This window comes from Mustelus asterias, chromosome 21 (assembly GCF_964213995.1).
Source record: "Mustelus asterias chromosome 21, sMusAst1.hap1.1, whole genome shotgun sequence".
Taxonomy (NCBI): domain Eukaryota; kingdom Metazoa; phylum Chordata; class Chondrichthyes; order Carcharhiniformes; family Triakidae; genus Mustelus; species Mustelus asterias.
In genome coordinates, this window is record NC_135821.1 from 46,651,354 (window position 1) to 46,666,714 (window position 15,361).

At 43.9% G+C, this 15,361-nt stretch overlaps 1 protein-coding gene across 1 annotated transcript in view; it reads left to right on the plus strand.

The window, feature by feature from the left end:
* csmd2 (CUB and Sushi multiple domains 2) overlaps positions 1-15,361 on the plus strand; it is a 1,866,499-nt gene that overhangs the window by 1,660,397 nt on the left and 190,741 nt on the right. The window contains exons 42-44 of the mRNA XM_078237109.1: positions 2,569-2,757; positions 4,595-4,772; positions 9,042-9,187. Coding sequence (XP_078093235.1) covers positions 2,569-2,757; positions 4,595-4,772; positions 9,042-9,187 — 513 coding nt within the window. The remainder of the gene's footprint in view (positions 1-2,568; positions 2,758-4,594; positions 4,773-9,041; positions 9,188-15,361) is intronic.

A 15,361-nucleotide genomic window follows, 5' to 3' on the forward strand; every position in this document is an offset into this window, starting at 1 on the left:
GGGATATTTAAGTATTCGCTGGCCACAGTTGAAGTCATGATGTGGAGATTCTGTATTCTGTAACTTGATGTTGTGTCGCTGTGCACTGTTTGAGAGCACATTTCCACTCCATCTGACGAAGGAGCAGTGCTCCGCAAGCTTATGGTATTTGCTACCAAATAAACCTGTTGGACATTAACCTGGTGTTGTGAGACTTCTTCCACAGTTGAAGTGCCAGGTAACTGGAGGATAGCTAATGTCATACCTTTATTCAAGAAGGGGAGCAGGGAGCCAGCTAATCACAGGTCAATTATTCTAATGTCAGCAGTAAGGAAATCATTGGGAAAAATTCTGAGGGACAGGATTAATCAACACTTAGAAAGGCAGGAATTGATCAATGATCGTCAGCATGGATTTGTTGGTGGGAGATCCTGTCTAACTAATTTAATTCAATTCTTTGAAAAGGTAATTAAATATATTGATGAGGGTAGTGCAGTTGATATGGTTTATATGGACTTCAGTAACGCCTTTGACAAAGTCCCACATGGAGGACTGGTCCAAACCATTAGAGCTCATGGGATCCAAGGCAAATTGGCAAATTGGATCCAAAGTTGGCTGGTTAATAGGAGGCAAAGCTGGTGCAGGGCTGCTTTTGTGATTAAAAGAAGCCTGTGACCAGCGGTGTACCACAGGGATCGGTGCTTGAACCCTTGCCATTTGTTATTTACATTAACGACTTGGATGTGAATGTAGAAGGTATAATTAGTAAGTTTGCAGATCACACAAAAATTGGTGGTGTTGTTGATAGTGAGGAGGATAGTCTTAGGCTACAGTCTGATATTAATCAGCTGATAAGTTGGGTCGAGCCATAGCAGATGGAACTTAATCCTGATAATAGTGAGGTCATGCATTTTGGGAGGTCTAATAAGAGCAGGATACACACAATGAATAAGATTAAGATTTACCCCGTCCTTGGGGGGGTATTGAGGAACAAAGGGACCTTGGTGTACAAGTTCATAGATCCCTGAAAGTGGCAGCACAGGTAGATAGTGTGGTGCAGAAGGAATACAGAATGCTTGCCATCATTAGCCAGGGTGCAGAATACAGAAGCAGGGAGGTCTTTGTACAACTTTACAAAACATTGGTCAAGCCACAAACGGAGTATTGTGTGCAGTTCTGGTTGCTACTCTCTTGGAAGGATGTGATTACACTGGAGAGAGTGCAGAGGAAATTCGCCAGGATGTTGCTTGGGATGGAAATTTTCAGCTATAAGGAGAGACAGGATTGGTTGGGTTTGTTTTCCCTGGAGTAAAGGAGGCTGAGGGAGATGAGATAGAGGTATACAAAATTATGAGAGGCAGAGATAGGATAGATCATAAGAATCTTTTTCCCATGGAAGACATGTTTGTGACCAGAGGGCATAGGTTTAAAGTGAGGAGTTATTGGTTTAGAGGGGATTTGAGGAAACATTGTTTCACCCAGAGGGTGATGGAAATATGGAATACGCTGCCTGAGAGGGTGGTGGAGGCAAATATTTGCGCAACATTTACCAAGCACCTAGATGAGCACTTAAATCGCTAAGGTATAGTCAGATGTGGACCAAGTGCTGGTAAATGGGATTAGTATAGATTGGTATTTGATGGTCGGCTTAGACATGGTGGGCCGAAGAGCCTGTTTCTGTGCTGTATGACTCTATGGGCGGGATTGTATGGCTCGCTCGCCCCGAAACCGTTAAATCCTGCCAGAGGTTAACAGACCTTTGCATGGTCCGTGTCTCACCCTTTACGATTCCCGTGGCAGGCCGGACGGGAAAATTCAAACAATGACTCTAACATGGCAGAGTCCCCACATGCCGTCCTCCTGCCCGATCAAATGTTCCCCAGCACTAAATCCGCCGTGGTGAGGAGAACAAGAATCCACCCACGGTGTTATGCTATGAACTATGCAGGTTAAGTTTTTTTTTATTCCTTCATGGGACATGGACATCGCTAGCTGGCCAGAATTTATTGACCATCCCTAGTTGCCCTTATTCAGAGGGCAGTTGAGAGTCAACCACATTGCTGTGGCTCTGGAGTCACATGTGGGCCAGACCAGGTAAAGACAGAAGATTTCCTTCCCTAAAGGACTTCAGTGAACCAGATGGGTTTTTCCGACAATCGACAATGGTTTCATGGTCATCAGTATATTCTTAATTCCAGATATTTTTTATTGAATTGAAATTCCAACATCTGCCGTGGTGGGATTTGAACCCGGGGGTCCCCAGAACATTAGCTGAGTTTCTGGATTAATAATCTAGCGATAATACCACTCGGCCATCGCCTCCCCAAAGTAATTCAAAAACAGTTATTCACGTGCTTCCTTTCATTACTTGTAATTTAATAATTGGTTTGTGGTTTGGAAATGGTATAGTTACATGAAAATGAATACTTCTACGTCCTTTTGAAGATTGATCAAGCCTATTTATTTGCTCTTAATGAATTTCAGTACCTTTGCTCCATAATACTCAACTGTTAGACAATATGCAAAATATCTCTGAATAATAGAAACTTAACAGAAATGCACAGTTAAAGTTCACTACCTTCCTTTCAGCATACGAGTTGCACGAATGTGCGGATCCCCTACCGTTTGCCAATGGCATCATCACAGAATCTGGTTACAACGTCGGGCAATCAATTTCCTTTGAGTGCTTGCCAGGCTATCACCTTATCGGCCACCCTGTTCTAATCTGTCAGCATGGAGTTGACAGAAACTGGGATCACCCTATACCAAGATGTGAAGGTTTGTCTTATCCCTTTTATTGCGATCAGTGACCATTTATAAAATGCTTTAAACATTCAAACAGTAAAACTCAGGGGTGCAGCATCAACTGACATGCTCTGTATTAATACCAGGGATTTTGGTAATTGGTAACTTTAATTTTGATCGAATAATAAATGCAATATATTTCATTTTTTTAAAATGTGCACTGTATAAGATTAGTCACTTGGTCGTACAGAAGTTGAGTATTGCTGAAAAAAAAGACATGTCAAAGCTTTTCACCTTGCACTGATCAGGACTTCACATGAATACCTGTATATGGGGAAAATAACAATTTATATTGCATGAGAAGAGAATGCTGATTAAAAGAGACATTGCCATGGGGAATGCACCAGTTGATGGTGACTTGACATTTAATTGCCAGACATTGTTTGAAATTCAAACCTGGCAGCTTGACCCTATTTGGTTAGGGCATTGCCCTGAGGAATGAATCAATGAATGGCTGTCACTTATTTTGTTTAGCTGAAATAAGTGCAATGTGTGCATGTGTTCTTTCTGTCTGTGTATTAATATATGTAACTTCCAGTGCACACAAATGTGCCATGCTGATAATCTTGGACTGGTTGTCAGCATAACTTTTAACACGCTGAAGGTTATTTTGCAAACTTCAGAATCACATCTGATGTTGGACACTGTGTTTTAAATTTTGCAAGCATGGGCTGGTTGGGTATGGTCTGTATCTTGCCCATTGCGCACAGTGGCTGGGACATGCTGTTTGATATGATCTGCCAGTCTTTGGGATGTATGGCCTACATACCTAACATCACGCTGGCACTGAAATTAAGGTTGTCATTCGGGCTCAAAGTGTGGTGCATTTGCCTGTACTGAAAGCTACATATATAGCTCTATATATCTACATATGTCGTTCTTTGCGCACAGAAAGAACATATACACACATTGTGCCTGTTTCTGCCAAACAAAATAAATGACAGCCATTTGTTGATGAATTCCTCAGTGCAATGCCTTGACCAAGCTACCTTATTTAAATGTCATACAATGCTTGGCAGTTTTTTGTCAGTCACTATCAACTGCTGTAGTTTTCAACTGTCTCTGTCAACCAGTATCCCCTTGCCAGCCAATCAACATTTTCCTCTCATATGCAGAGTACCCTGATGAGCACAAAGTGAATAGCTTCAACATGTCTCTTTCTTTTGGTACTGTATCAGACTATTCAATGTGTAATTGTATGTACTTAGCACCACAAAATCTATATTCAAGACACATTTTGAAATAGAGTTTTAATTCTTGAATATGTATTGCTTGTTGCACATATATTTTACAAATAATGGAATGGTTGAATGAAATAGGAATAGTAGAAATTTAGCTATTTTATTAGAATATCTGTATTGTCTTCCCATCTTATCTATTATTACCTGTAGTTTAGAGACCTGAATTATTCTAAAATAATTTTGTCTAATCAGTATTTTCGAATGCTACTAAAACCTATACAGATTCATTTGTGATACCTGAAGGTAGTTCAGGCTTTAATTGTTAAGTGATAATGATGATGTCAACTTGATATCTGTGCAACACTAATTCTAAGCTACTCATAGCCAAAAATCGAAGTGTCTGGCACATAGTAATTAGTTAATTGTTTCTGGTGTTGCCTTTTTAATCACAGTGATAAGCTGACAGTAGCATTTGCATTTATCTTATAAAAAATTGTCCTAGCTGGCTATCAGATATGCGCACAAAACGTATATAGTTTGCTTTTTAGAACAATTAAAACAGTTGTTTTTGCTAACTGGTTTGACACTCATTTGTTGCCCTAAAGAGAGTTTTGTTCCTCTGTTTTCAGTTCCCTGTGGAGGCAATATCACAACTTACAATGGCACAATCTACTCTCCTGGCTATCCAAATGAATATCCAAACTCTCAGGATTGTACGTGGCTAGTGACAGTGCCTGTAGGCTATGGGATTCACGTCAACTTAACACTGCTGCAAACTGAAACCGGCAATGACTTTATTACTATATGGTATGAATTTTTATTCAACCATGGTCCAAATTTTGTGGCACATTTCAACGTGTTTCATCCACACTGGTGCCTCATTCCTTAGTGCGTTGCAAATTTACATCGGTTGGCTTGGCAACACAGCAGCTGAGGATATTGGTCGAGTTACACCTGGTTAGCACTAACAGTGCCATGGACCCGGGTTTGATTCCCAGCTTGGGTCACTGTCTGTGTGGAGTTGCACATTCTCCCCGTGTCTGTTTGGGTTTCCTCCGGGTGCTCCAGTTTCCTCCTGCATATTCAAAGATGTGTGGGTTAGGTGAATTGGTCATGCCAAAATTCCCCTTCGTGTCAGGGGGACTAGCTAGGGTAAATGCATGGGATTGTGGGGATAGGGCCGGGGTGGGATTGTGGTCGGTGCAGTTTCGATGGGCTGAATGGCCTCCTTCTGCACTGCAGGATTCTATGACATTAGTAAGCTGAAAGCAATAAGGAAAATACTGCAACAAAAACAGAAAGTGCTGGAAAGTCTCAGCAGGTCTCGCAGAATCTGTGGAGAGGGAACAGAGCCAATGTTTCAAGTCTGGATGACCCTTCATCAGAGCCCAGAGACCCTTTGTCAGCTCTGACAAACGGTCTTCCAGACTCAAAACGTTGGCTCGACTCTCTCCACACAGATGCTGTCAGACCTGCTGAGATTTTCCAGCATTTTCTGTTTTTGTTGCAGATTCCAGCATCTGCAGTATTTTGCTTGTATCGGAGGAAAATACTGCAGATGCTTTGAAGCAGAAAAGGCTCCAGCGGCCCAGGAGTTTATTGGAAGCCAAAAGTCGATGATGCCAGAAGTGCAGATCACCTCATTGGCCATGTAACAACAGGCAACACTGTGTTCCCAGCATCAGCCAATTATTTTCCGCTTCCAAATGTACCCAATCATATGGGAGCTTTTTCCAATGTTTCTAAATGTTCCATGCTTCCCTCCCTCTTTTGTCAATCTCCTGGAACCATTTGCACATCTTGTGGTTCTCTGATACAGATTTTATTTTCATAATTTATTTCATTTTCACCTTTATTACCACACCATTTTCCTTTCTGTCTGAGGGTGGCACTGTGCCACCATGCCGCCATTTTTATGTCAGCCTGTTGTCATACACATTTTGTACTTTCATGTAGGTCATTTTAAATTTCAAAATGGAGACAAGACATTGATGCGATCGTGAGACAGTTAACCTATTGACCAAAACAGGTGCAGTGAAACACTTCCCAGATCAATACGCTGGATTTTACGATGCCTATGTTTCGTGATAAACTCTATTGCTCTCCCCTTCTCCCACTGTATATTTCTAATGATTAACTGAGGGTGGCACGGTGGCACAGTGGTTAGCACTGCTGCCTCACTCCACCAGGGACCCGGCTTCAATTTCGGTCTCAGGTGACTGTCCATGTGGAATTTGCACATTCTCCCCATATTGGCGTGGGTTTCTTTTGGGTGCTCCAGTTTCCTCTCACATTTCAAAGACGTGTGGGTTAGGTCCATTGGCCATGCTAAATTGTACCTTCGTGCCAGGGGGATTCTCAGGGTCAATACATAGGGTTGCAGGGGTAGGGCCCAGGTGGGATTATTGTCAGTGCAGGCTCAATGGGCCAAATGGCCTCCTACTGCACCGTAGGGATTTCTATGATTTAATCAACTCCTGCTCTACATCAAATTACAGACCTTTTTTTCCTCCGGCCTCTGCTCCTCCTTAACAGCTGTTTTGTCTGTGTCATCTCCAATCTCTGACAAAAGGCAGTCAACTGGAAGGATTAACTCCACCTTCCTCCTCACTGAAGCTACCTGACCTGCTGAGGTTTCTCAACAAATTCTATTTTTGGTTCCCTCATGGATATTGTTTCAGGCTGTGACCAAGGGGAAGATGGATTTTAATTGTAAATTAAACCACTGTGAATGTCACACAGGTCATTTAATTTGGTGTGACCCGCATGACCTCAATGGGAGTTGGCCATCACTATAAACTTGGAGCAAGGGCAAAATTTATTCATTCCAATCGTAGCTAAAAATAACCTCAGAGATTTGATAAGAACCTTCCCACCTCGGTTAACCATTAGAAATGTACAGTGGGAGAAGGGGAAAGCAGGATAATTTATCGTGAAACATAAGCATCATAGAATCCAGCATATTGATCTGGGAAGAGTTTCACTGCACCTGTTTTGGTCAATAGGTTAACTGTCTCATGATCGCACCAATGTCTTTTCTCAATTTTGAAAGTTGTAACGGCCTACATGAAAATACAAAATATGTATGACAGCATGCTCTCATAAAAATGGCGGCATGGTGGCACAGTGGTTAGCACTGCTGCCTCACAATGCAGGGACCTGGATTCAATTGCAGCCTCGGGTCACTGTCTGTCAGGAGTTTGCACATTCTCCTTGTGTCTGCGTGGGTTTCCTCCGGGTGCTCCGATTTCCTCCCACAGTCCAAAGATGTGTTGATTAGGTTGATTGGCCATGCTAAATTGACCCTAGTGTCAGGGGATTAGCAGGGTGAATTTGTGGGATTACGGGAATAGGGCCTGGGTGGGATTGTGTTCGGTGCAGACTCAATTTGCCGAATGGCCTCCTTCTGCACTGTGGGGATTCTATGATTCTTATCTTTCTTTCTGCCTCAGTGGTGGCCTCGCCATAACCTGCCGAGGCCAAAAGTTCTTGAAGTCTCTCACTAAACCTCTTCCCCTCAAGACCTCTCTTTCCTCCCTGAAGACGTTTTTGCGAAGCCTAGCTCTTTGAGGAAAGAGAGCTGGGTGTCAAATTTTGTTCATAATACTCCTGTGAAGTTAAGACATAAAGGCGTTATATAAATACAAATTCTTGTTGCGGCGGAAGGGCTGAAGAGAATTGGGCAACAAAAATTAGTTCAGTGACAATTCTGGAAGAGAAGAATTGAGGGATATTGGAGAAAGCAGAAAGATAGCCTCGATTATCAAAAGGTGAGTTTGGTTCTCAGGGCATTATTGGTGCCTGGAAAAAAAAGTCATGGGAGTGAAATTCCTCCTCATCAGAAAGTTGGCATTGGGTCAAAATGCAAAAAAACTCATTGGAACAGATGAAATAGGTGCAGAATCATAGAATCCCTACAGTACAAAATGAGGCCATTTGGCCCATCAAGTCTGCACAGATCACAATCCCACCCAGACCCTATCCCCGTAACATCATGTATTCACCTTACTAGTCCCTCTGACACTAAGTGGCAATTCAGCACAGCCAATCAACCTAACCTACACATCTTTGGACTGTGGGAGGAAACCAGAGCACCCGGAGGAAACCCATGCAAACACAAGGAGAACGTGCAGACTCCACACAGGCAGCAGGGCTTGGCAGGTGATGGCAAGGCCACCACTGAGGTCGAAAGAAAGATAAGAATCATAGAATCCCCACAGTGCAGGAGGCGGCCCATTGAATCTGCACCGACCACAATCCCACCCAGGCCCTATTCCCGTAATCCCACACATTCACTCTGCTAATCCCTGACACTAGGGTCAATTTAGCGTGACCAATCAACCTAACCCGCACATCTTTGGACTGTGGGAGGAAACCCAAGCCAGGAATCGAACCCAAGTCCGTGGCACTGTGAGGCAGCAGTGCTAACTACTGTGAGGCAGCAGTGCTAACCACTGTGCCACCGTGCCGCCCCCAATTGGAAGTTGGCCATTCGGCCCCTTGAGTCTGTTCCACCATTCAATAGGATCGTTGCTGATCTGTTTTTGTTGAGTTCCAAATTCCTCATCCATCCACGAAAAGCTTTTATTCCCTTGTCCAACATGACTCTATCTACCTCTGCCTTAAAAATATGTGGTGATCCCACTTCCACTGCCTTCTGAGGCAGAGAGTTCCAAAGTCGCACAACGCCCTTGAGAGAAAAAAAGGTTTCCTAATCCCTGTCTGTAACGGCGACCCCTAATTTTAATACAGGGCCCCTTCTAGTTTTGAACTCATCCACAAGAAGAAACATCCTTTCAACATACACTTAGTCAATACCATTCAGGACCTTACATACTTCAATCAAATCACCCCTCACACTTCTAAACTCGAATGGAAACAAGCCCAATCTGTCCAACCTATCCTCGTGAGGCAACGCACTCATTCCAGATAAACATCCTCTGAACTTCATCTTGTAGTCATACTGATTATTTGATAAAACCTCCTGGAAGAAAGTCATCCTCCTTGTGTTTCATTTCCTTTTATGTGTCCCATTTCCTCAGGTAATTCATTTGATGCTAAATTACCTTCTTTCAGGGACGGAGCTCAGCAAAGTGCCCCCCAGCTGGGAGTGTTCAGTGGAAGCTCGACTAAAGAATCCACATACAGTTCTTCGAACCAGATTCTTTGCAAGTTCCACAGTGATATGGCGCATGGAGGTCTATTTGTAATACACTTTTATGGTCAGTGTATATATTTTTTTACAATTTGTTCTGCTGGGTGCAGTAACTCTTGCATGATTCTGATGAAACTTGTTAAAAATATTATTGACACTCGCATTTGTAAAAAAAATGTCACTTTAAAGATTTGAGCTTTAAAATCCTGTTTGGGGAAGTGGTTTCAGTTTCAAATGTTCAATCGTTCAGAGAAATAGTTTTAGATAATGTCAGATTTTTTGCACCCATAACACCAGAATCACATTAATATTCAACGGTTACCAGAGTGAGAGAGCATCGATTGCACTGCTGTTCTGAGGTACAGTCCCAGGTAGCGTTTCATGGCTTCGATAATCTAGATCACATTGGAGCCGGAATTTTACCACCTCGCCCGCCCCAGAATTGGGGTGGGTGAGGCTCGCAGAATGGCATTCTCCGTTGGCCTCAGGCAGGATCTTACGAGCCTTGGGCAGGCGAGGCGGTAAAATTCCAGGAAATAAGTCTGAATATACCATTGTGGATGTTCTGGGCAATGGAGCAATACGACTGATCGCCCTCTTGTCCAGAATTGGACATCGAGGGCCCAAGGAAGTTGAATTCCCCTTTAAACTGCTCTTTGTTTGAAACTTTAGTGCAGTTTTGGTATAGATAAACATGTTTTCTTTTGGGAGAAAGCATCAAGCTGTAACTGTGAATCTTTTGTACAACTGTGTAATCTGTTACCAGCCTGGTACCAGCTGAGAGATATTGACTCTTCAATCAGTAATACATTACAACTTGACTTAGTCAAAGGCATTTCCCAGTGGTGTTACCTTCGAGAAATGCAAAATCTTCTGGAGGAGGAAAGAAAAATGTTGTAACTAAACTGATATCTTTTTAACTTCCCATCGGAGTTCCCTCCTGATCAGATGAGTGATAAGAGTGCGGCCTTAATTCCCATTGCTCTCAAATCTCAGCACACACACGTTGAATCAATGTGACATTTCTATTTATCGCTCCACTCCACTCCTACGTCATGTCCGAAATGCTTGATTAGCATGGAACGATGACCAGTTTTCCTTATCACGACTGAGAATGGTTTGCAAACATCCAAAGTCATTTAATTTGGAATCCTCAGCAATAGCTACTTGTGATAAAGAAAAGGAAGACAAGACTAGCATATATCAGTGACTGCTCTCAGGATATGCCAAGTTTCTTTATATCCAGTGCAGTAGTGTTGATGTATACTCTCAGTGGGAGAGCATCTTGGGGATAGCGATCATAACTCTATCTCCTTTATGCTTGCATTGGAAAAAGAGAGGATCAGGCAAGCTAGGAAAGCATTTATATGGAGTGAGGGGAAATATGAAGACATAAGGCAGCAAATTAGAGGAGTAAATTGGAAGGAGGTATTCTCGGGGAAATCTACTGAAGAGAGGTGGCAGTTTTTCAAGGAATGTCTGTTTCGGGTTCTACAGGACAATGTTCCGAGCAGACAGGGAGGAGTTGGTAGGTTAAAGGAACCGTGGTGCACGAAAGCTGTGCGGGACCTAGTCGAGAAGAAAAGGAAAGCGTACAAAAGGTTCAGAGAGCTTGGCGAAGATAGGGATCTAGATGAGGAGATGGCTTGTAGGAAGGGACTAAAGAAGGAAATTAGGAGAGCCAGAAGGGGTCACGAGAAGGCCTTGGCAAGTAGAATTAAGGAAAACCCTAAGGCGTTCTATAAATATGTGAAGAGTAAAAGGATGAGACGTGAAGGAATAGGGCCTATAAAAGGTGAAGGCGGGAAAATCAGTACGGAACCAGTAGAAATGGCAGAGGTGCTTAATGAGTATTTTGCCTCGGTTTTCACAGAGGAGAAGGACATGGGTGGATGTACTGCGGGCTTGCGGTGGACTGAAAAGATTGAGTATGTGGACTTTAACAAAGAGGTTGTGCTGGAATCTTTGAATGGCATCAAGATAGATAAGTCGCCGGATCCGGAAGGGATGCACCTTAGGTTACTGTGGGAGACGAGGGAAGAGATTGCAGAGTCTCTGGCGATGATCTTTGCGTCGTCGATGGAGACGGGAGAGGTGCCGGAGGATTGGAGGATTGCGGATGTGGTTCCTATTTTCAAGAAGGAGAATAGGGATAGCCCAGGAAATTACCGACCGGTGAGTCTAACCTCAGTGGTTGGTAAGCTGATGGAGAAGATCCGGAGGGACAAGATTTATGAGCAGTTGGAGAGGTTTAGTATGCTCAAGAATACTCAGCATGGCTTTGTCAAAGGCAGATCGTGCCTTACGAGCCTGGTGGAGTTCTTCGAAAATGTGACTAAACACATTGATGAAGGGAAAGCGGTAGATGTGGTTTATATGGATTTTAGCAAGGTGTTCGATAAGGTCCCCCATGCAAGGCTTCTAGAAAAAGTGACAGGGCATGGGATCCAAGGGGCTGCTGCCCTGTGGATCCAGAACTGGCTTGCCCAAAGGAGGCAGAGAGTGGGTATAGATGGGTCTTTTTCTAAATGGAGGTCGGTCACCAGTGGTGTGCCCCAGGGATCTGTTCTGGGACCCTTGCTGTTTGTCATTTTCATAAATGACCTGGATGAGGACGTGGAGGGATGGGTTGGTAAGTTTGCCGACGACACGAAGGTTGGTGGGGTTGTGGATAGTCTGGAGGGATGTCAGAAGTTACAGAGGGACATAGATAGGATGCAAGACTGGGCGGAGAAGTGGCAGAGGGACTTCAACCCAGATAAATGCGTAGTGGTCCATTTTGGCAGGTCAAATGGGATGAAGGAGTACAATATAAAGGGAAAGACTCTTAGTACTGTAGAGGATATGAAGGACCTTGGGGTCAGGGTTCATAGGACTCTAAAATCGGCCCCGCAGGTGGAGGAGGTGGTTCAGAAGGCGTATGGTGTGCTAGCCTTTATCATTCGAGTGATTGAGTTTAGGAGTTTGGGGATAATGATGCAGCTATATAAGACTCTCGTCAGACCCCACTTGGAGTACTGTGCTCAGTTCTGGCCGCCTCATTACAGGAAGGATGTGGAAAAGATTGAAAGGGTGCAGAGGAGATTTACAAGGATGTTGCCTGGATTGAGTGGCATGCCTTATGAGGATAGGCTGAGGGAGCTCGGTCTTTTCTCCTTGGAGATACGTAGGATGAGAGGAGACCTAATAGAGGTATATGAGATGTTGAGAGGCATAGATCAGGTGGACTCTCAGAGGCTTTTTCCCAGGGTGGAAATGTCTGCTACGAGAGGACACAGGTTTAAGGTGCTGGGGGGTAGGTACAGGGGAAATGTTAGTGGGAAGTTTTTCACACAGAGGGTGGTGTGCGAGTGGAATCGGCTGCCGTCAGTGGTGGTGGAGGCAAACTCAATAGGGTCTTTTAAGAGACTCCTGGATGAGTACATGGGACTTAATAGGATTGAGGGTTATAGGTAGGCCTAAAAGGTAGGGATATGTTTGGCACAACTTGTGGGGCCGAAGGGCCTGTTTTTTGCTGTTGTTTTCTATGTTTCTATGTTTCTATACTCTCTGTTGTAACATCGGAATTTGCGACCCTGTAGCGGCATTACAATAGCAATGGGCGGCACGGTGGCACTGTGGTTAGCACTGCTGCCTCACAGCGCCAGGGACCCAAGTTTGATTCCCGGCTTGGGTCACGTGTGTGCGGAGTCTGTAGATTTTCCCCCTGCCTGCTTGGGTTTCCTCCGGGTGCTCCGGTTTCCTCCCGCAGTCCGAAAGACGTGCTGGTTAGGTGCATTGGCCATGCTAAATTCTCCCTCGGTGTACCCGAACAGGCGCCAGAGTGTGGCGACTATTGTGGGATTTTCACAGTAACTTCATTGTGGTGTTAATATTAGCCTACTTGTAGCATTTTTAAATAAACTTTAAAACAAATTGTGCCAAAGGTGCGTCACAATTTTGGGTTGGGCCTGAGCAGGAGTAGAAAAAAGCATTTAGGAAAAGAGCCAAAATGCTTTGATGGGAGAAGGCTGTTGCATTGCTAACCTCTGGGAGATATGAAAGAATTATCTGCAAAGAACAGCTTCTGTCTGCAAAGAAAGGCAAGGTTTCTCCAAGATTTGAGCATGGTGGCACAGTGGTTAGCATTGCTGCCTCACAGCGCCAGGGTCCCAGGTTCAATTCTGGCCTTGTGTGACTGTGTGGAGTTTGCATATTCTCCCGCTATCTGCATAGGTTTCCTCTGGGTGCTCCAGTTTCCTCCCTCAGTCCATAGATGTACATGTTAGGTGAATTGGCCATGTTAAATTCACCCTTAGTGTCCAAGGATATGTGGGGTTATGGAGACAGATACTCTTTCAGAGAGTCGGTGCAGACTCGATGGGCCAAATGGCTGCCTCTTTTGCACTGCCTGGGTTCTATGGTCCTAACACAGGAATCTATTTTTATCCATGCTGCAACTATGCATTACAAATCTGAATGGTATTCACCCACTATCAGGATGCTGCCATCAAGCCAAAAAATGTCTGCCTGTCATACCAATGAGTAATGTGGCATATGAATTTCGGCGCCAGTGTGATGCTAGATATATAGGCCCTATGTCCCAAAGACCAGTGGATTGTATCAAACAGCATGGCCCAGCCACTGCTTGCAATGGGCAAGGTGCAGATTCTACCCAACCAGGCCATGCTTGCAGAACTGAAACATGGTGACCAACATTAGAAGTGATTCTGCAAATTTGACAATATTTTCTAAATAATCCTCAATGCGCTAAGGATTACACTGACAACCAATGTCAGTCAGGCTCGCAATGTGGTACATGTGTGTCTACTAGAAGCTACATATATTAGTACATGGGGCCCTGTTCTTTCACCTCAACAAAGTCAAGAGAATTTTCAAACGGTTGTCTCATTGGTGATTAATACAAAATCTGAACATCATGATCTATTGATGTGAGATAAGCATTCATACAAAGCTGTTTATGGTCCCCTCATGCTAGCACTGTCATGCTTCAAGTCTGAGCTGTTACATCACGCTGGGCTGTCCACACATTTTGTGGGCTTTGCTAAAAGCTTCCATCGTTTGGCCCCCTCCGAGCTCCCTGCATTCTTGTACATAAGATTACAGGCGAGATTCTTCTCGCTCATCCCGAAACTGTAAAATCTCACTCAAAGTCAACGACCTTTCAATTGTCCGCCCCTCGCCTTTTTTTTACCGATTTCCCTGGCGGGCGGGGCGGTAAAATACTGGCCTCTGTACTATTTATCTAGACACTAAAATAAGAAAATAAACCATCAAACATGAAGTGATCAGTTGGTCAATCAAGTCCTCCGCTGTTTGCAAAACACGCACCATCCATTTTTGGCTTGATGGCAGCATCCTGATAGTGGTGAATACTATTCAGGTTTATAATGCATAGTTGCAGCGTGGATAAAAATAGCTTCCCGTGTTCGAACATACAACCATAGAATCCTGACAGTGCAAAAGAGGCAGCCATTTGCACCAACTCTCTGAAATAGTATCTGTCTCCATAACCCCATGCATCCACCTAACCCACACATCCTTGGATACTGAGTGTTGAATTTAACATGGCCAATCCACCTAACATGCACATCTATCAACTGTGGGAAGAAACTGGAGCACCCAGACGAAACCTGTGCAGATACCGGGAGAATGTGCAAACTCCACACAGTCACCCAAGGCCAGAATTGAACCCAGGACCCTGGCGCTATGGGGCAACAGTGCTAATCACTGTGCCACCATGCTCAAATCTTGAAGAAACCTTGCTCTTCTTTGCAGACAGAAGCTGTTCTTTGCAGACAGAAGGAACATCTGCACACATTGTGGCTGTTTTAGCTAAACAAAGTAAGTGACAACCACAGGCCAATTATTACCTCAGGACAGCGCATTGAGCAATCAGAGTCAAGCTGCCTGGTATAAATTCAAATGATGCTTGGCAATTAACTATCAGTCATCATCAACTGGTGCATTCCCAATGACAATGCTTCTACTAATCAGCATTCACTTTTCATACAGTAGAAATGTATTGTTTTCCCTTGGCATTCTTGAAAATTGCCCTGATGAGTGCAAGATGAAAATATCTGTTTTCAGCAATACTCGGGTTTAAAAAATCGGATGTAACCACCCATTCTGGTATTGGCGTCGCTCAACCTAATTCCTCGCTCCCCTTGTTCATCCATTTAATTCATCAGTTCATAAATGGGAGGTGATGCATTTTGGTATATTGAACCAGGGCAGGACT